This window comes from Anarhichas minor, unplaced genomic scaffold, assembly GCF_050575085.1.
Source record: "Anarhichas minor isolate MPS153535 unplaced genomic scaffold, ASM5057508v1 ptg000011l, whole genome shotgun sequence".
NCBI classification, from domain to species: Eukaryota; Metazoa; Chordata; class Actinopteri; order Perciformes; family Anarhichadidae; genus Anarhichas; species Anarhichas minor.
The window spans coordinates 9,341,098-9,362,265 of NW_027466457.1; the positions used below are offsets into that span (position 1 = coordinate 9,341,098).

Genomic DNA, 21,168 nt, shown 5'->3' on the forward strand with positions numbered 1-21,168 from the left:
TTTTGCCTAAAAGCAGTGCTGATGGGTCAGCGGTGAGGTATAGCTTCTGGCATGACATGACATCATGAGGCTCCCTTTCCTTGATAAGAGTCATTGAACCCTTATGGGAGGAGCTCTTTTGTGTTAGCGTAGTGAAGTTAATGGATGTGGAGCTCTTTGTTCTGTTCAGCCACAGGGAAGTCAAACTAAATTAACAAGAACATACAATCAAGACTACACTGGGAAACAAACCACAAAAAAAATAAATGAATAAGGTGATTGGTGTAAAACTAGGAAGGTAACGAAACAAGTAATTTCTTTAGAATTACGCTTATAATTAAACCTGCACCTTCTACAAATCAAGCTTTTTAAAACATAATGAATCCACTGACCAAGAATATCCTTTTACACTTAAAACATTAAAACACGATAACATACTCATTTTGCACAGCTTGTCCACATGCATTGCTGTCCGAGCTTGTGGCTCTGATTAACATGTAGTGCCATCTTCTGGTTGATTTAGGCAAAGCATCTGACTGACCAAGAGAAAGATCCAACAGGAACCTGTCTGACAGAAGATCAGTCAAGTTCTGATGAACTTGGTTTCAAAAAACACAAAATGAGAGAAATGCGCACTGGATTCTATTGGATTCAGGTTTATTAATAATCCTCAATAACAAAAAGAAACATTTCTTTTTAAACATGTCTTACTATATTTATTCTAAACAATATTCATTTTTTTGTAAAAGTGTAAAAATATCTTAAACACACAATAAAAAGCCTTCATCTCCCATTAAGATAAATTAACGTTTCAATTTGGCAGGTCACAAAATAGACTTTGACTAATTCTGACACACAATTTTCTTTCTGCCCTCGTGTCATTGCAGCATAATGAACATGATTTGAAATGACTCGTCAAATATAAACCACATAAAAGTGCAATCCATCTACTAAATTCAGCATAAATTCAGCAATAATAGCGTGTTTAAAATGAAGGAACCGAGATGACGAGAAGTGGGATGGGGGGGGGAAACTCAAAGCAACATTGATGTAAAACTAATTTTTAGCAAAGAGCAGGAGTTGATCAAAAATGTCTGTTCATAGCTGCCTGTATTATATAGAATCACTGCAAGCTATGTTGTCTGCTCACAAACTCATGCAATGTTAAAGAAATGAAAACACAGCTTCAAGAGTGAAGACAGACTCACTCTAAGGGATCCAATTTCTCTGATTCAGATCAAAATAGTGCTGACGAGCCGCTGTGGCAGCCACATTCTGTACATCATAAACAATAGAGAGGAAACAAAGAACAATAGGACTCTTCAAACAAGAGCATGCGGGTGACAGCTTTCTCATGTAAAACGCTGACCAAGCACTGAAGTGCCATAATCCCTTACCAGTCATATATACAGCTGTAAAAATACAAAACATGATGACATGAGACTATAGAATTAGAAGAAAAAACCCTCAGTCAACACATACACACTTACTTCATGCAAAACTAGTCATTTTGGAAAGCTACTGGTTACCAGTCAGACACACCCGAGAGGACAGTGACGCTAACAGATGACGGATGGATGGAGGAAGGAGGAGGCGATGGTGGTGGGTGTAAATGGAGGTTAATATCAGGGCTTCTGGGTACAAGGAGCTGATGACAGAAGCCAAAACCTCCACCACAGCAGCCCTGCCCCGGCTCAGCCCTGGGCCTCTCCTCCACCCTCCGCACCAAAAATACCAGCTGCACGATCACAAAGTGGCATTAATCCTCGAGAACGTCCACCACCCACAGCCTCCCGTCTCCCTCTCATCCTCCATGCCCCAGAGTCAGAAGATGCTCCGGCTCTCGGCTCACCAAATGTCACTAAAGTGCTCTCTCTACCAACTATGTTAAGCGATTCATTGAGGTCAGCCATGGAAAACAAAACAACTCGTAAATGAACATTTGCATAGTATCAAAACCGCAAAATTCTCAGGCTTCCACCAAAAATATTACCAAAACATTATAAATGTCTCTTTAAAAAACACAAAACGATAAGACAAGAATGGTAACTTGCGGACGCATGTCAAAACTTGATTGAGAGGTGTGTGTGTGTATGTGTGTGTATGTGTGTGTGTGTGTCGGACATATGAGGCGTGAGAATTTAGCACAGCTGTCAAGGCAGGAGAAGCTGAAATGGTGGAGACAGCTGAGTGAATTTGTGTGTGTGTGTGTTCATGAGAATGTGAGACTAGGAGAGAGAAAGAGAGAGAGAGAGAGAGAGAGAGAGAGAAGGGGAAAGAGTCCATCCATTGTGTGTGGTGTGAAGCTGGCTCTGACTTCAGCTCAGTACTTCGGTACTTTGGTATAATCCTCCTGGACGACACTCTTGCAAAGACACATGGAGAGGATCATCCCAAGGAGCTGCAGGAAATGGAGTTGGTTATCAGTTGAAATTGACCAGCTCAAACATAAAGCGAAAGAATTAAAACACAGAGCAGCCAGATCTAGGGCAAATTTTAACCAAACTTTAAGAAAATCAGCAGCGAAAATTTGAACTAATGTGGGTTTCCATCCACCGTCGTTATACGAGTATTAGGAGACGGTTATTTGAGATAAATAGTAGGTGGAGCTACATCTTCAGACAAGTGCTATTAAACCAGAGCAGGAGGAGAGGGCGCAACAGGATTATGTAGCACCAGCTGAACATCTTGTGTATACATTTGAGGAAGGTTACAGTCTCCTCATCGCTTCACACAGATCTGATGTTTTCGAGTGTGTGTGACGTATACACGGTAGAAGCACTAATGTAAAGATGGCAGCCTTCCAAAAATACGGTGAAACTAGCAACTATGTTGATTTGCGCTACTTATATATATATATAAATTAGGCATTACAGTAAAAGCGTGTAAGAACTGACTTAAGTTTTAGATCCAGATTTAGGGCAGGAGAGATGATAACAATGACTAGACTGTTGAGTATGGTATTAAGAAAAACAGAACTCATTCTTTAACTGGGGGAGAGAGGGGGGGAGAGATAGATACCTCGATGACTGCCACACCGACACAGATTCCTAGAATAACTCCACAGTTGTCCAGGAGCCATTTCTCCACACTGGTTTCACAGCCCTGGAGGAGAGAACAAGAGGGAGGGAGAGAGGTTAAAAAAAGACATGAAAAGGGGGGGGGTTGCAGGCCAAAGTGTGGAGGAGAGATGAATGGCTACGTGATCTGAGCCGGACATAAACAGAGCCTTTACAAAGCACAACTGTTGTGTTTGGACTGAGTCAGTGAGGTGAAGAATAACACGGCTTAGCTGAGAGAGAGACAGACAGAGAGAGACAGAGACAGGGAGAGAGACAGAGAGAGGGAGAGAGAGAGAGAGAGAGAGACAGAGAGAGAGAGACAGAGAGACTGAGTAAAGTTTGTGAGAACACGCAGTCCAAACAACAGAACATTAGCGGTTTCCCGGTGTTTGATCAAATCACACAGCACAAACACGCCTCAGCTGTTGGTATTCACTGCGCTGATTAAGTCGGCAGCCGGAGTTACACAACACCAGTCAGACCGACTTCAGTAATGAGTAAAGGTGTACGGTCTGTCAGAACAATGCAGGCCGGCGCGCTGTAGCACTCGTCACCCAGCTGAAATAACACTGAGCAGAGTTTAGACTTCCGTTACCTTTCACAAATGTTACCTTTTATGTAAGTCTCAGTCACACCGGGTAGAAAACCCATCATGAAGACGTAATTATGCCAATTAAATGGGAAAAGATTAAAATACACTCAAATGAATGTTATATTCACCTTTGAGGTATCACTTAAAGATATTGTGAATCAAAGCAAAAACAGCTGAACTAAGTGATATCCAACACGTCTGTGCAGTGAATGAATCATGGCGGAGTAGAAACCTGCATTATTGGAAATAGTCCCATCTCAAATAAAGTAGTGAGAATAGTCAGGCAGACTGCCGGCCGGAGTTGCAGCTGCTCTAAACAGAAGTTTCACACGGTGCCTGAGTGAGTGAGTGAGTGAGTGAGGGAGTGACTACAAAAACAATGAACCAAGGAGGCACAGTTGTAAAGATTTTACAACCAATCACAGAGTTATGCTACTCGATAACAAGAATGTATTCCCTCACATTGTTTAGTCGTGTTTTCCGGGCCAGCATTGACTCATTGAAGATTGGACACACAACTGTTGGCTTCTTTGGTAAATTCACAATTTCCAAGTAATTTTCAACCGTTGCAGGTGTTAGTGTTGTGTACCGTTTCATAGATGGGTGGTTCTGTGGACAGTTGCTCACACAGGCCTCGGTCTTTAATGTCCGTGCCAGGCATGGATGCATTGCGACAGGAACATGAGTAGAGGTTCTGGGAGCTGTTCTTGATCAAGACGTTCTCAGACCAGTTGCCTGGACCGGTCCATCCACAGCAGTTCATCTGGTGGCATGGAAGAAAGGGATGATATGAATAAATGATTAGGAGATAAAGCAGAAGGATTGAAATCGTACGAAAAAAAATGGCAGAGGAATGAGAGGAGAGAAGGAAATGAATGTTAATAGAATAAATAAGATGAAGGAAAAACAATGCATTGGTTCAGTGAATGAGCATTTCTATGGTGGTGTTTGAGACCGATCAGGTCTTGGCTGCTGTTTTCAGAAAGATCAGGGGAGAAGAGGCTTGGCAGGAAAGAGAGAGAGGGAGGGAGGGAGGAGATAGTGAAGAAAACACACAAACCTCATCAGAGCATGGAACACTCTGACTTCAGCCTGATTCAAAACAGTTTTAATATTGGCAATGGGCAGATTAGTTTAATGAGTCATTCTCTCCAAAGTACAAAAGAAATAAACAAAACATTACTCATTTACCCGTGAAGTGTTTGATTGTGCAAATAGTTTCAGTTCTATGTGTTCTGGTTCTGAGATATCCTTTGAAACTTCTGCTGCCAGCTCGAAACAACACAAGTGAATGGAATTCTGTTTGTTCTCCTCGAAGCATTTAAAACCCACAAATCAGACCTCCAAAGTCTAAAGTGTAGATTGGCCTGAGTACTGTCATTACGAGCAACCAAGTCAGTACAAACGTTCATCAGCCTCTGAGTGTAATTCCTAAAGAGAGTCAGAGATCATTTCCAGCTACAACATCCCCCACTTGGTGAGAAGAACCGCAAAAGTGCCAACAAAACGTGTGGTAAATGGTAAAAAGTGTGGACACAGCATTACGATGAGAAGAACATGAGACTCGTACCGAAGGGTTAAGAGTTCAATTCACACAGGAAACTTATGTTCACATCCGTTACTCCGACCTGCTGCTGTGCATGGCTCTCTGCAGCATATTTTATTCTTATGACAATATTATCACGGTGTCAAACTAAAGGAGTATCAAGGGTAGCAGCAATTTAAACTGACACTTTATCACAACAGACTTGTTTGGTGCATTTAGTTTATCATTCTTAAATTAGACTTTTGGGGCGTATCTTGTTGGAACCAGGTTGAAGAGTTAACTCACCGACTTCTGAATGTAGTCCCAGGTCTGCTCTGTGGTCCTGTTCTGCCCAGTGTAGTTGATTATCATGTCCTTTATGATGCTGGACATTTCAAATTTTAACTGCAGATGAGATAAGAAATACATTATCAACCAGAGTTATGCTTCACATGAATACTACATAAAACACAATCTTTAGTGCAGAGTAGAGAGACAGTGCTGAAGAAAAGAAAAACAAACACGCCCACGCTAAATCGCTCTGAAATGTACTGGCAGCATCTGAACTTAATGTTTCTTTCGGGCAACACCTCGGGTGGTATTGCCCCGTGAAGTCCCATGCCGGGCTGAAACATCGCGCAAATAGTAGGAGCACAACTCTGTGTTTATGTGTGTTAGACCACAGAGTGTGGCCAGCGATGTCTCTTCAGAGCTCTACAGGAGACGAGGGACGGCCTCTCCCTATTCTGGGAAACGGCACCACCCTGCCCTGTGGTGAGCCTTAAACACAGGGAGCGCGCCTAAAGGCTGCAGACACACACACGCGCTCTCTGACATGCACACAAACACACATGTGCGCACACACACACGTGCATGCTGGAGGGCTAACAGCTGAAAGAGCCACGACAGCCTGCGCCTACACTGAGTCCTACAGGTGTGAGACTTATGAAAGGAAAGACTTGTGTTTTGGGAAATAACGGCCAAGTTCAGAGCATGAAACCGGTCAGAGAGGTCTATGTGTTCAAACAAAACACTCCCTTCACGTGCACAGTGCGAACACACTGGTTTAGGCTCGATTATTAAGGCTTGTACTTCCGGCTGTGATGTTGTTTTTGTTGGCTTCATATGTAGCGGCTGTTCTATCGGTCTGGGTTTAGGAACACATACTTGTGAAATTGTAAACTTTTCCAAAATGTCAACTTTACATGAGTTCAGAATAACATCTGGTTTGTTGTGACCGGTCTGACTTAAAGCCACTACAAGGAACTTTCGTTTTGTGATGATTTTGACGGCTCTTGTGGGCGGATGTGGTAGTGTTTCCAAGCACCAGGATGCAATTTGGAAACCTCTAATTTTTACTGTTGCAGGATCCGACAGTCTGCCCCCCTCAGTCCTTGTTCTGGTTCTCCAGTGCCTCCCTTCCTACCCAGCAATACTGCCTGGGCCTCCAGCAGCGTGGCACCGGTGTTGAATCCCAGCATGGGACCAGCGGTGCAGCGAGCCGAAGCTCTGAGGAGACGCTGCTGCCGGGCGCTGAGCACCGATTAATTAAGCATCAAGAATAACTGTATAGAAATAGAAATGTAATCTTCTTGATGGTAGTCTTGTTTACTTCTGTAGGTCTTATTGGCATCCGTTTTATATTGATCGTTTCAAAACCAGTTAAAAGTTCCTCACAGTAAATTTAAACTCAAATGTTCCTTTTCATGATATTAATGACGTAGGGTTTCTCCGTGGGCTTATTTATCTATCCGTCTATCAAAGGCTGTAAATATTTTTACAGTTCGTTTCCCCCCCCAAAAAACAGGCTGAGAGAGCAATGACCGAAACATATGGTGATTTAGTGATCTTGCCTGTAGAGGGCACTGTTTCATCAAATACTTCAGTAGAAAATGGTTTCTGTCCCTGGGGTGATAATTACTGTTTTAGATGAGGTAGTGTTAGACATACCAATTAAATGCATCACCATACGACAGCAGATTTAGCAACAATACACACCACGAACACAAAACACAAAAACACAAGAAGAAGAAAAAACGAAGAACGGCGACGATGGAAACATTCAGTTTGAGAGCCAGCTGGCTACTTCCTCTACAGTTGTTACACATCTCCATCACTCCACCTGCTGCATCTCACGTTCTATGTCACATAAGTCACAAACCGACACCACGTCACTTTCCATTCGTTGAGGTACAAAACTGTGTTTCATCACAGGATGCAGGAGGCTCCCTAACAGCTTTAGCTAAGACCTAAATGCCAGTCACAGCTGTGCGGGGGGGAAAGCATTAATACCCCAGCAGGCCCTAGTTTAACAACCCCCACTCTTCTTGCCACTGGTAAAAGGGCAAAAGAAGATCAAGTTCGGACAGAGAGAACAATGGAGAACAAAAAAAAAAAAGACAATAACGACAACAAGTACTGTAAAGACAGGAGGGAACATTCTGAAGAGGTGAAACTGAGAAATGACAGTAAAGGGGAAAGTAGATTAATAAAGTACATTAGGGAGCTAGTGTCTTACCCGATCTCTCTGGAAGTAGATGAGAACTCCAGCAGTGACCTGGGCGATGAGGATGAGGAGGAGGCAGGTGAAGTACTGTGGGGGATGAAGGGAAATGTCACTATAACAATATTTATGAACAAAAATAAAATGCAATGTCAATACTGCATCTCCTTGACAATTTATTTAATAAATAAAAAAACATTTTAAGTGGCTATAATAAGGTAAAGAGGCTTTTCCTCAGGAGTTGGTAGAGAACAAAGACAGAGGTAAAAGGAGACTGAATATTGGACTTGCATTCATCAGGTGGCCTGAAATTCCAAATAAATGATAATAATTCAGCGTAACTGCTGAATGTTGCACATCTTAAAAAATGATATGTCAATGTAGAATTCACATATTGTTTCTGGCCCAAAAAAATCAGTTAAAAAAACCCACATTATATAACAAAACAAGCAGAAAAAAAACTATTTTTACCTTTCATTTAAACTGTTGTTAATCTGTGTTTAAAGTCTCTAATCTCCAAAGCCTTCTGCAAGAATAATGTAAGCCATTAAAGATCCTGAGTGAAAAAGTGGTGTGTGTGTGTGTGTGTGAGATGGGGGGGGTCCTTTGCCAGCTGGTCTCTGGGAGAAGTAGGTCACAGCAGTTCTTCAGTTAACCCCTAGCAGGTTTAACGCTGTAGAGGTTATGCACCCCTCCCCACCTCAGCTGTACCCCCTACATCTCACGGGCTTTATCCCCGTCACCCTCTCCCCTCTGTAAATCCACACATGCTGCGAGGCCCCGGCCCACACATAAGGGCTTTACTGTCAGCAGGAATCTATCTCGAGCTCTTAGCCAAGCTTGAGATCTCAAGCAGGTGCATTTAGGTGAATATTTCATGAGTAAGTACAATACAATATGTACAATAATTTATAGTTGACAGACCCTGTAGAGACATATCTGGTTGAAAATAGAGAGCTAAACACTGCTGATGTTTTTTCAGTGTTATTTTGAGGTATTTCATGGCGTTATTTAGAAACTCAACATTAGTGAGATAACAGGCAATGAGTGGGAAGAGAGAGAGGGAGAGCCATGGTTAGGGTGACTGCCTCTCAGAAGATGAGACCGAGCTGTAGCACGTTAGCATTGGTGCTAAACGTGAATATCTTTCCTCACCAGACCCAGCAGACAACGAACTTCGTAGATGGCTCCTATGCAGCCGAAGAAGCCCATGGCCATTGACAAGGAACCCACTCCGATGAGAATGTAAGACGCCACTTTCACTGTGTCTGATGATTCCTCTGGAGAAACGGATGCAGACAGACAGAAACCACACGAAGAGTTAAACTTACACACAACCACTGAAACCTACAAACTAAACACCTGCTGCAATAGCTTTTATAGCAACAGTTCACAGTTAAATTAATTTTTTAGTCAACGCAGCTCTTTGTTTTAAGCAAAAAAACGGAATCAGCTAGCACACAAAACGCACTCGCACATGTTTGTTTTTTAATCGATTGAACAGCAACAGGGCCCAGAGCTCCGCTCTTATCTTTCTACTTTAACCACAGTGTGTCTGCAAACAAATGGAGCTCAGGGGAAGGCCTCGTTCACATGCAAAGTAATTTTGGTACAGATGGCCAAAAATGATTCACAATGCAAAACCCCCTACTTCTGAGAATTCAGAGCATTCTGGTGCTTTTCTCCCACAGATTATTTTAATAGGCCACCAGAGAGAGTCTGAACAATGTGTAGCAAGATTAATTGATTTCCCTCTTTGGTATGTAGAGCGGGAGAGCTCCAGGAGGGAGGGGGAGGTGGGGGGGGGGGGGTGGGGGTACTAAAATGGAAGATTGGAAGGTTGGAGAGGAGATAAACTGCAGCCATGTGTCTGTGTGTTATCTGGGCTGGAGGAGCTCCAGAGAGTCGGAGCTCGGTCTGCAGATGAAGCCAGAATCTGCGCTCTGTGAAATGGCTCCAACTCCGAGAGATTCCTGGGCCAAGCGAACTAGAAAGCGCCATCAGATAACTCCCTCCCATCCGTTTGGTGAAGAAGCTGACAGACACAGCAGCTCATCCACCACTGTTCAACGAATACAATGCAATGTTGCCTCTTGGCTTCCCTTATCACAGCAGTTGCTGATGCTTCACGGAGCAATAATCATATGCAGTATATACACTCATGCACAGTGAATATGAATTAGCCCACAGACTGTAAAAACAAGTTGTCAACTCCACTATATAAAACCTAATGTACACACTGAGTCAACATTTGTCCACACAGACATCCAAGTCAGACTTGAGTTGCTTCATGATAACAGCACCACCTTACTATGCAGACGTGCTCAGTCTTTATACTCCATCACGTACACTCATTATCACAGGATGCAAGCTGTGCGTTTCTTCCAAAGATAAATAAGCAATCTGTAGGCAGGCGGGGCATTCTTTCTACCATGCTCCAATTCTTGGGAATAAACCACGACATTAGACTACAGACGTCAACACAAATGAGATTTATAACCTATTAAGGTCTCATACAGTTTGTATATAGATGGTGCCGTGTACTAAGACACTAAGTTACTTACATTTACCCTGGAACAAAGACGTCATTACAATGTAATGATTACATGCATGTACATCGCTGACTCTATATGGGTTACCAGAGCAAAACATGTGGTGGTTTAAGAATAATTGAAAGCTAAAAGTACATCAGTCAACATATGCGGACTGTTTATATGGCTACAGGGTAGCATTTAAAAGGAAGGCAGACAAGCCTGCTGTATGTTCTATATCCAGCACTCTGTTGAACCATGTTATTTCAAACTCTCTCACTAACACACACACACACACACACACACACACACACACACACACACACACACACACACACACACACACACACACACACACACACACACACACACACACACACACACACACACACACACACACACACACACACACACACACACACAACCAGTGGCTGCTAAAGCAACAGATGTCAGCAGGTTCCTTAAAAAACGTAATTAGACTACCTGAAGATTTCGAGAGATTGCGTGAGACCATCGAGATACACTGAACACAGTGCTGCCAAACCAAAGCATGCAAGAGACTGCTGAGCGTCTCGTTACAGATCGATATCTAGAGCAGAGATAGAGTAGAGGAAGTGGTAACGCACCTTTCAGTGTGAGCTGCATAATACATGGTCATGGGTTCTTTCTGCTAGATGCTATGATTTCCTTGACAGTTATTAGCCTCAATGTGGAGCAAAAGTATTTCACTGTTAAATTAGTCAATGGACGTTCAAAATACTTTTCCAGAAGCCAGTTTTCTATGGTTATTAATTAAAAGTAGGAATTATAATTGAAAGATGAAAAGAAAGATGTTGTGTGTAGCTTCCCTTCAGCCCAGTGGTTAAATGAGCGCTTGTTCCAGTAAAAACATACCAAAACCATTCTCCCCGTGACCACATCGAAAGTGTGAACTGAAGCCGTTTTGTAATATTTTCTGGCATGTTATGGCACTACATCTAATCTGTGGATTGACTTTCTCCTCCTACATCATGTAGAATCAGAAGCTAACAATAAAACATATTACGGCCGGCCATTATATTTCAGTTCGTTATTTCTAAATCTTTTAAAACTAAAAGCAGTGTTTCCAGTCAGACCCTCTGTCCGGTGTATCAGAGTCGCTGAGCAACAGAAACTGTCCTTTGTTTACCTTCCTGCTGTGAAGCTATTGCATCTGTGCTCTGTGGTAATTTCACAGTCAGCATGTGTTCGCCTGGCTGCTCTGTCGTGTGCTATGGCACGTTTCCATCTCTGCTAGATATTCTAAAATAGTCACTCGGGCGGTTTCCATGGAACTTTCCATTTAAAGAGGCAGCGCTGGGATGCCCTTCGAGAAAGCTTCTGAGAGAGGATGGGGGACAGTTCTGGTATTGTATGTCGCTCTGTAAACACGACCAGGTCCACACATTCAGCTTGGTTGACTCTATGTACAGATTCAAAATGTAAACAGAAGTAGATCATCTTTGTGCTTAATTTTCTAGAGTTTAAGCGGCACAAAGAAAAATCATTTTCCAAACAAGTTCTCTTTTTTTTTATGTTCATGACTTTGGAAAGTTTCTGAATTAATCTGCAGCGTATTTCCAAACTGTGCTTTGGCGCACTCTCTGGCTCACAGACCTCCTTTCCAAAGCGGACTTTTGTTTAAACATAAGACAAGCTAAGTGCCAGCGAGATGAACTGAAGGCCTCGTGTACCTGAGTAAAGCATTAACAGCACTGTATAGACATAGAGGGCTGTACACTGAGAGGGAAGATGCCCGTTTAACTGAGGAATAGGGGTCCTGAAACCAAAACATTCCCAAAAGTTCCCCTCCCTGAAGCCATTCAGCTGCAGATGCCTCTATTAATATAACTCATAAAGAATGGAAACTGAAAACACAGAGATCCTGTTTATGGTCAGGCAATGGTACAACTTCTGAGGGGAACACACAGAGTCAATAAACAGCGTTGCCTGCAGCTTCGTTTTGTTTTCTTTCCTCTTCAGAGTGGTAAGAGATTTCCAGTGAGGTTAGAAATCCTTTAGTTCGGAGTTGAACTTGACCCCTCCAGGGTACATGGAACGAAAATATATGGGGGAGAGAAGGTCATCAAGCCCCACATAGGAAGGGATATCCTCAGGGTGAACCAGTGAAGCTATCTCGGGGGGGGGGGGGGGGCAGCTGGATTATCATAACAACAGGACTGGGGTTGGCAGGGATGATGGATACTGTACTGCCTTTACTGGAGATAAGCGAACTCGGCTCAGTAATAACCTTGGGAGTGATACCTCCAGAAGTGACCGCAAGAGCTGAAAAATGAGCCAGAGGAAGACAAGAGTCCGTCTGACGAGTTCGGGACACAAGGTCAGTTCTGGCTGGTCTTCGTCATAACTTCAGCTTCTTCGCAACTCATTAGTCAAAGCAGCACAGACCTCCTGCCTAAATATAGCATTCTGCAGCTCTGCTCGGTCCTCGGGGATTGGCCTTTCTCATCAGAAAACTTCACATATTCACGGACTGCCAACAGAAGCTAAAAAAACGTTATGGCAGCAACTTGTGATTATTTTCACCATTGATTAATCTGCAACGTCTTGTCTTGATCAGCATGTTTATAAAATGTTAGAGAATTGTACCATTATACCAAAACCAAAACCAAAACCTCAACGCTGCTCTCGGTGAAGCTCCATGTGGGATGAACACACTGAAAGCATTTAGAACAAGATTCATGGCAACTAAGACTTTCCATCCACGGTTCCTTGTTCTTTTCAGCTGGAATTGGATTTCATTATGCATTCTCTAGATAACCCAAGTTAGACATATTGTTGTCTATGACAAAGCAGATAACTTTGCCTCTTAGGAGAATACTTGGTTCTTTTTCACTATGCAGTGTCTACAAATAGATCTGTGACAACATCTGTGAAGGTGGGACATTCTGTCTGTGCACCTCTGCTATCTGGGGAGCTGAGAGAGCCGGCAAGTTCAAAGAACTGTGGAAAGTGTGGTGAAAATAAACCTGCTATTTACCGACATATGATTAATCAACTTGACATGCCTCGGTTATTGTGAGCCTGTCACCTTCCCTGACTCGCCTACTCCCCTGGATCTCCACAGATGTGTCTATCAGTGCGAGTCTACAGGGAAGCTCTTGAATCGCTCAGGAAGTCATAAAGTTTCATCTGTGCGTAATGTTTTTGGTTTGTTTGCGGGAATGCCTCCACAGTTGCTTGGGAAGGCGTCCTTTGGGGATAAATGCACCATAAGCTCTGCAGAGGAGGCCAGAGGTTTTAGGATCTGACAAGAACACTCTCCAATCTCCATTTCCAAATATGCTGTGTTCAGACCAGCTGAACTGACAAGGGTCAGAACTGAGTGTTTGCTGACGTGAGGGTTATCACCAAACTTAAGGACGTGGCAGCAGGAGTGTGTGTGAGTGTGTGTGTGTGTGTGTGTGTGAGTGTTTCAACACTTACGTAGAACAGCAATGAAGCTCTGGCTATCAAAGAGGACCCACAGGCCAAAGCCCATGATCAACGCTCCGAAGATCTGTGGAGAGGAAAGAGAGAAGAATCAGGCACCAGATCTCATCTGAGAAAAAAAAACACAGAATCTGTGCTGGTGTGTCATAGAGTGAGTGCCATATTCATGCTTCCTCAGTCTGTCACATCTGGAACTCATCAGGACCTAACTCTTCACTCTGCTTGTCTCTTTCTCTCACACCAATGTGGGGGGATGTGGAGAGGATCAAGAGACCCACTCTGCTGATTTTTCTCAAATCGTACCCACCCGTATCAGAACTGCAAAATGAATAGTGTTAAGTACGGCTAAAGGGGTCAAGACAAGAAGAAATGAGACGAGTCATCACATGTAGACAAGAACATTTTTGTCACTCGCGACTGAAAGCCTCAGAAAATGATCGGTTTCACCCTGTACACCCTTGTAAGGAGGAAATTAACTTCTATGTAATTAAGAGGGCACTTGTTTAGAAGTTGCGGGACACAGTAGTGGGGTAAACCCCCCCCCCCCCCACAACAGTCATTAGAGCCCTGCTTAAGAGCTGTTCATTTAAAGGTACTGTTGAGCTCCCGGCAGCCATCATTAGCCCACCACTTCCTGGCTTCCCCTAGCCTGCAGTAGTCCGTCTACACGGACAAACACACACACACACACACACACACACACACACACACACACACACACACACACACACACACACTTCCTATTAGACACCAGTTGAGTGTTCACATCAAAGTCAGGTTTACAGCCACAGGTTCATTGGAAAGGCCTGGACATCCTCGCAGAGCTGCTTTTAGGAGTCTGGAGTTTTATCAACATCTGGACTTCACGTTGTGGCCGGTGTGTGAGAGAGAGGAGGAAACAAACAGAAACCATCTGCTGTGCTGAGGTACTCCGTAAAGTCGCTCGCTCCAGGCAGAGTTTTCAGCGACATATCCCCCTGTATCTCCACTAATCTCCGCTGCTATTTGAATAAGGAGGCTTAGTCAAATAAAAAGTCCTGCTTAAAAGGCATCAGGCAGCTCCAAATGCGTCACGAGTGTCTGATTGAGCTGAAAGGAGCGTAGCATACCTATCTTTCCATCTTTAGATAAATAAAAGCTGCCGACGAAGTGGAAGTCATGTGACACGCCTGACAGTTGATGTGACAGTGATTAAAGAAATGAGATTACTTACAAAGAAGAGGAGGTTGAAGAGAAATAGAAAGTACTTGGTGACTGTGATGCATCCTTTCCCCATGGCTGCGCTTCTAGAAGACAGAAATAAACAGAAGTTATTATTCAAGTTAAACATCAGAAGGAAACGTTGCGTTCCACTGTGGGGGCTTAAAAGTGGAGATAAAAAGAGAAGACAGACACTGATGGAGAAAAGATACTATTAAAAAACAAAGTCAGATAGCCTTGAGCTAGCCTAGCATGCCACAAAACAAGGACTCATGAGTTCCTGATTAAACACAGTTCTAATGTTCAAAGCAACAACATTGCGTCTAATTCATTTTCAACGGCCATGTCTCTCCAGTCTTAAAAAGCTCAGCTATTTTTATAAGACAACAATTGGCCCATTTTCTTACAATATTGGGTTTTTACGACAGTAGAGTAAACTTTTGAAAGCAAACTTTGTTGAAGGACATAGTTTAATTCTTGACAAACAAGAGGAACCACCCTGGTGAGACAGATGGGAGGTAAGACCACCACAAAGTGGAGAGTGGTGAAGTCACGACGAGTGTGTGGAGACCATGACAGCATGTGGGTTAGACATGCTATTGTCATCTCGAGCAAAGCGGAACCAAACCAATCTACTGCGGTGTTTACTAGCAGTAACAGGCCGACTCCGGCTGATGTCATGTTAAGGTGCGATATTTTAGCTTCGGGCGTGTTACACTGATGTCTGCATTGTTTTACAATCAGTTTACCTCTCGCTCAACGATGTGTGTGTGTTTCCCATGTACACAGCCTACACATATTTTCAGCGTTACTCACTTTTCAGTGAGTAACATTTTCCTACGAGGGAACACCTGTGGGCCAGGCAAGCACAACACATGCGGCTCAGCATAGGGACACTTTATGGAAGTCTCCAGCAGCAGCATTCAGCCTGGGCTCCACGAGTCGAAAGAAAATATATTTACCACAACCAGACCTCCTCCTCCTTCACTGGCAGCACTGCAAATATAACCAGCCATTGTGGTTATTTGAGGAGTCTGAAAATACCCTACAGAGACAACTCCCCGTGTATCAGATGACAAGCTGTTCTCTTTTACATCAAAACTGTAGGTTCTTCCCAATGCCTGGGACTATAATAGTGTGTACTTAGTTTTATTTTAAACAGTGTACCACTTCTGGAGGCAGAAACCCATGACTTGATGTATATTGACTGAAAATCATGGCAAAGAATCCCTTTCTACAGAGACTAATGTGCTGCATTACCTCTTGAATTACTTTAATTACATTGGAACATATTAACTTTGCTGACATCTATCAGTCACATACGACTACGGGACTTTTATCTTCCCCTTTTTTTTAAGAAAAGCAATCACATCCAAGCTGCCATCTCTTCTCTTTCTAATACATGCATCACAACAACAGGAAATGAGTTAGAGCCTCATTTAAACATGAAACAGGATTCAACACCCATCTAGAAATAATACCATACTGGTGACTTCCTTATTTATGTCTAGAACTAGTGTCTTCTTTTTATCTCTGCCGGCGGATTTAAGTGGCAACGTACCATTAATGATTATTAATTGGAACACATTGTTACAATTGTCTTCTCACAGAATTCTTTGACTGATCTAGTCTTCAAGATTCAGGGGTCAGTAGGATAAATAAAACACTGAGGGTTGAGTTTCACTCAGCAATACAGCTTGAGCGTCTGGGAACCATCACAGAAAGCACTCGTTATGAAATAATTATATCTCTCTGATCCAACATGCTTGGCTGGAAGACGCAGTCTGTAGAGAAGGCCTGTCGAAAGATGGCTGGGGTCGACATTACTATTAGTAACCACAGATACTATTAGTGTACTTGATAACCTAAATACCAACACAATTCATGTTTACAATACTGTACACAGCACAAAGCAGATAATCCTTAAAGGAGATTGCTGGTCTTTATGTCTAGATGGTGAGCAGCAGAGCAGATTAAAAAACGGCTTAGTTATGACAACCGTTGTTTGTTGACTGAGCTCCGGCCATCTGAAAACAATTCCCAACAATGCCTGAATGCTGCTTATTATATTGTTTTTCAAACAACAAATGAAATAGGCTAACAGGACCGGCCCTATTCCTGCTGAAGCAGCTGACTGAGCATATTGAGGTTAGCAGCGAAGCCAAAACCCAAAACCATAAATACACTCTTTTGCAGAAGTCCCACGCAAGCTCACACATTAGCAGCAGATACTGTAAACTTTGGGGCAAATTTAAAAAGGTTTATTTTTGCTGAGCCTACCTCGACCAACCCGATCACACTGGACTCCCTGAAAGTCAATGACAAATCTGTTCCGAGGCACAAAACCAAGGACTGGAAAGTGCAATGGAAATACAAAGCGGAGCCAAACGGCAATTCCAAGAAACAGGAACGTTATATAACGGCTGGTATTCAATATGCTGCAGAAATCACAAGACAAGTTCGTCTGAAATAGGACAGAAGAAAAAGACTCAGGAGGGCTGGTGAATTTTAATAGTAATCAACTACTCCCAAAAAGTAGTCAATTAATCACAGCAGATTGGATATCACATTTCTTTAACCCCATAACAATGATCAATTCTCGTCAAAAAGGTCGAAATACAACCAGCAAAGGGTCAACTAATGGAGGCCGGACCCACCTATGGGTGGGTGAAATAGCAGAGTCCCAGATTGGCTCAGAGAGGCTGTTAATAAGCTGTGATGTGATTGGACTAAACCCCCAGCAGGCTTAATTGTTTATTTAAAACGGCATAACGCAGAAAATGACTCTTCAAACGAATCGTTGAACGACAACCAAAGTTTCGTCCACCTTTGCTCAGTTCCACACCGTTGATCGTAGTCGAGCATCGGGACGCAGGGCTACGTTTCTGTCTGCCTCTTCACGTCTGCTGCTTCAGCCTCACACACACACCGCACGGTGTTAGAGACTCCCTGAGCACGACGACACAGCTGCATACACCTGCTGCACTGTAGATGTGCTGGCACTGCTTTATTACCGTGCCGTGCTAAAACCACAGATGAAGGCAAAGTGTCGTCTAGCGGTTTCGATAGTCGACAATTCTGCGAAACCTCTAAATCTCAGGCTCATGGTGCAAACACAGAAAAAGAAATGACTCTTTCAAAGAAAGCTGCAAATGAGTCACCTGACCTTTCCAAACTCTGTGACCTCATACAGACATCTCTTTCCCCATCGTAGCCCCCATTTACCTCCAACCGGCATAATGTGTGATCATCATCAAACAGTGGTGTGCACTAAATTGAAATTAGAGTTTATTAAAAAAAAAAAAATACACAAGCATGGGATCCAGAGAAGATTATGAAGGCAGCATTAGTGGCAGATGGCACCGACTGCGTCAGTAATGGACCCAGCATGGATCAACTACAGCCCCAAAACAAGCCAATGTGCCAACCTCCTCTTCCTGTATTCATATATGACCCATTAACACATCTCTGAGGCCGTCCCGCTGGCACCAACATGCCTGGTCTTAAGCCCTTAATACCAGGCCAGAATCCCGCTTTAACATCTGTAACAAAGTTGTTTGTCCCGGTGTACAGACAGGATGTCGCTCATTATCTAAGCAGCATTTTGGTGACTAAACGGAAACGGCTTCAGCGGGTATACATTTCTAGATGCAGCTAGTGGTGTACGTTCTGTTCTGTGCGTAATACTGCAGCTTGCGAGGGGGAGGACTGCTAGTAATGATATTTTTCATGATCAACATATTGTTTGTTTTTTTGTGAAGGCTTTTATTCCTCTGGGTCATTCAAAATCTGTAATCTAGATTATGTTTCATTACTTGGGTTGCTTCAACAGTGGACGAGGCTAAACACATTATGTGGGATGAAGGGGATTTGCTACATTAAAGGGGTGAAATCCCTCACAGGGGTTCAGCACCGGGTAACGTCCCACTACCCAGTGGAAACGATGAAGCATCTGTGGCAACAAGACGAAAAATAACTACTTACTGATCACCTTAAAAAGAAGGACTTCCTCGACAAGTTACCACAGGCAAAAACTATTTAAAGTTGCTTTCTTGGTGCGATTAAACCGAGCAGATGAATATTACTTTGATCTTATAAAAGAGAAGAGTAACACTTTCCACATGAAAGTAAAGCGTGTACTGGAGGACCACTCGACACCTGCTTCAACGTCAGCAGCTTACCTATGAGACTCTTTAAAGACCAACAGCCGATACATATCTCAATATAACTCGTGATATTATTGCCACGAAACATAGTTGGCAAATAACTGCGTACAAATTGACGAAGAGTTGAGACGTGATGGACGTGACCGCGGCAGACAGGTTGCTACTGTAACAGCTTAGTCCTTCTTTCACCGACCCACGAGGAACACCAAGTGACACAATGTCACACTTTTACTCGTTACACTGAAACCCATTTGGTCCATTTTTGTCAGGGGACTTCGAGACTTTGTCCACGCTTATTTAACGTTAAACTTAATCAGTTCGGTTAAGGTGGACTTCAACACGTCAACATAACGTTAGGCTGCTGTTATATTAATTTAACGTGTCTTCAGTCGACACAAGCGAATACATTTCGTGTTAGTTTAGTAGACAGTTTGTCATGGACGGCTGTTTTAGGACCGAGACAAAGTTTTCTCAAGGCAAAGTAGATGGCAGCTAACTGACACGGATTCTCGTGCAAGTTACTCTTATATGACGACACAAGTTACGCGCAACGTAAAACACGATGAAGGCTAAAACTTACTTTGACTTCTTCTCCAAACGTGGACAACAGGACAGTCTTCCGTCTTGCTCACTGGATGACTAAACTGTCTCTGAGAGACCAGACTTGTGTATGTTTATCCGTGTGTGTGTGTGTCTATCCGCCTGTGTGTGTGTGTGTGTGTCTGGGAAAGTGTTCCCACCCCTACCGTGCTGCTCCATTAACCCTCTCCTGCCCGGCAAAGCTAAAAACATGCACATGTCTTAAAAGGCCACACGGGTGCATTTTCTAATAACAGTAATTTGCAGCTTTTACACAACTATTATAAATTTTAATAAATATGCATCTCATTCGTGGAAAGCAAGTTTAATTCTGAAATGGAACACTTGGCAGTATTTACATTTTCTGCTTCTTTATAATAATAATGTAAACTATGTATTATAGATTAAGATAAAAACTTCATAGACCTCGGGGGTAAATTCACAAGCTACCCGGCAGATAAAGTATATAAAGTAGTTTAAAATTAGCCCCACCTTAACCATCTTTAATAATAAATTGATGTACACATTAATGCTTCAATATTTATAATCCTATAATATACACTAAGAAATTGGCCATTGTGCACAACAACTTTTACTATTTGTCCTTTAAATATATTTATATGCTAGTACTTTTGTACTCTTAATTTGATGATCACAAAAAACAGTTTGGGTTATGTTGACATTATCCAAAGTGTTTTGTAAAAACATCAACTGGCTGTCCCATCCACTGTAACATAATGCAAATCATACCAGAATATGGTAAACCAGTTTTACATATGTGCCGCTAACAAGCCGTTGCTGAAAAACAACAAAAATGTTGTGAACAGCCTTTTAAATGAGCCATTTCAAAACACTCAATTACTGTTTACCACCATGCCCCAAGACCCAGGACTCAATATTTTAAGTGGAAAGTATGGGGAGAATGCATACACAGGGACACATGGGAGCATTTTGCCTATAAACAAGCCACACATACACACACTTCCTGTGCGACACAATACCTCTTTTCACCTTTTGCCAAATGTCAAGAGGAGAGAGCACTGGGGAGGTGGTTAAGCCGGAATATGTGGAAGGCTGCAGTCAGATAAATTACATTCACAGAAGATCTTTATGCAGACTTGATGTTGATCATGTTGTGACATGTTTGACCTTCCAAGTAAAACACTAAACAGAGTGAGATTACATAACATCTCTAGTTTGCTTTGTTGAGACAGGTTTGAACAAAAAGAAAAAAGAAAAAAAAAGAAAAAAAAAAAGTTGTTTGCTGTGTTTTGATGCATTTTGTTGAAGGCTCTCCACTTTCAGGATTACTGCAGGTAGATGGAAGGTATCCCGTTTGAGACAGCTCTGTGAAATGACTGATTGTACAGTATGTACATCTGTGTCCCTTTAAATTAACGTCTCATCCTCGCTGCCGGGCATCAGGAAGTTGAAGGCATATTCAAACTTATCTCACAAGAGAACATGAGTGACATTAAGTGGAAGGCATATTCAAACTTATCTCACAAGAGAACATGAGTGACATTAAGTGGAAGGCTTTCCTGAACCTCAAGATCTCCA

General features: G+C 42.7%; 1 protein-coding gene across 1 annotated transcript; it reads right to left on the reverse strand.

Moving 5' to 3' along the window:
- Positions 1-619: 619 nt before the first annotated feature.
- On the reverse strand, positions 620-19,767 carry cd82b (CD82 molecule b). The gene is made up of 9 exons (XM_076089294.1): positions 19,610-19,767; positions 14,877-14,949; positions 13,658-13,730; positions 8,817-8,941; positions 7,677-7,751; positions 5,465-5,563; positions 4,223-4,396; positions 3,001-3,084; positions 620-2,380 (listed from the first exon to the last, which is right to left on the reverse strand). The coding sequence occupies exons 2-9, from the start codon at positions 14,937-14,939 to the stop codon at positions 2,303-2,305; spliced, it is 771 nt and encodes a 256-aa protein (XP_075945409.1). The 5' UTR covers positions 14,940-14,949; positions 19,610-19,767; the 3' UTR covers positions 620-2,302.
- Between the last annotated feature and the right edge of the window lie 1,401 nt (positions 19,768-21,168).

Excerpts from the sequence above, each read along its gene's own strand:
- cd82b (XM_076089294.1), bottom strand. The coding sequence starts at position 14,939 with ATGGGGAAAGGATGCATCACAGTCACCAAGTACTTTCTATTTCTCTTC. Across the intron at positions 4,397-5,464 it reads GGGACTACATTCAGAAGTCG|ATGAACTGCTGTGGATGGAC; the intron begins GTGAGTTAACTC and ends CCATGCCACCAG. Across the intron at positions 2,381-3,000 it reads TCGGTGTGGCAGTCATCGAG|CTCCTTGGGATGATCCTCTC; the intron begins GTATCTATCTCT and ends CATTTCCTGCAG.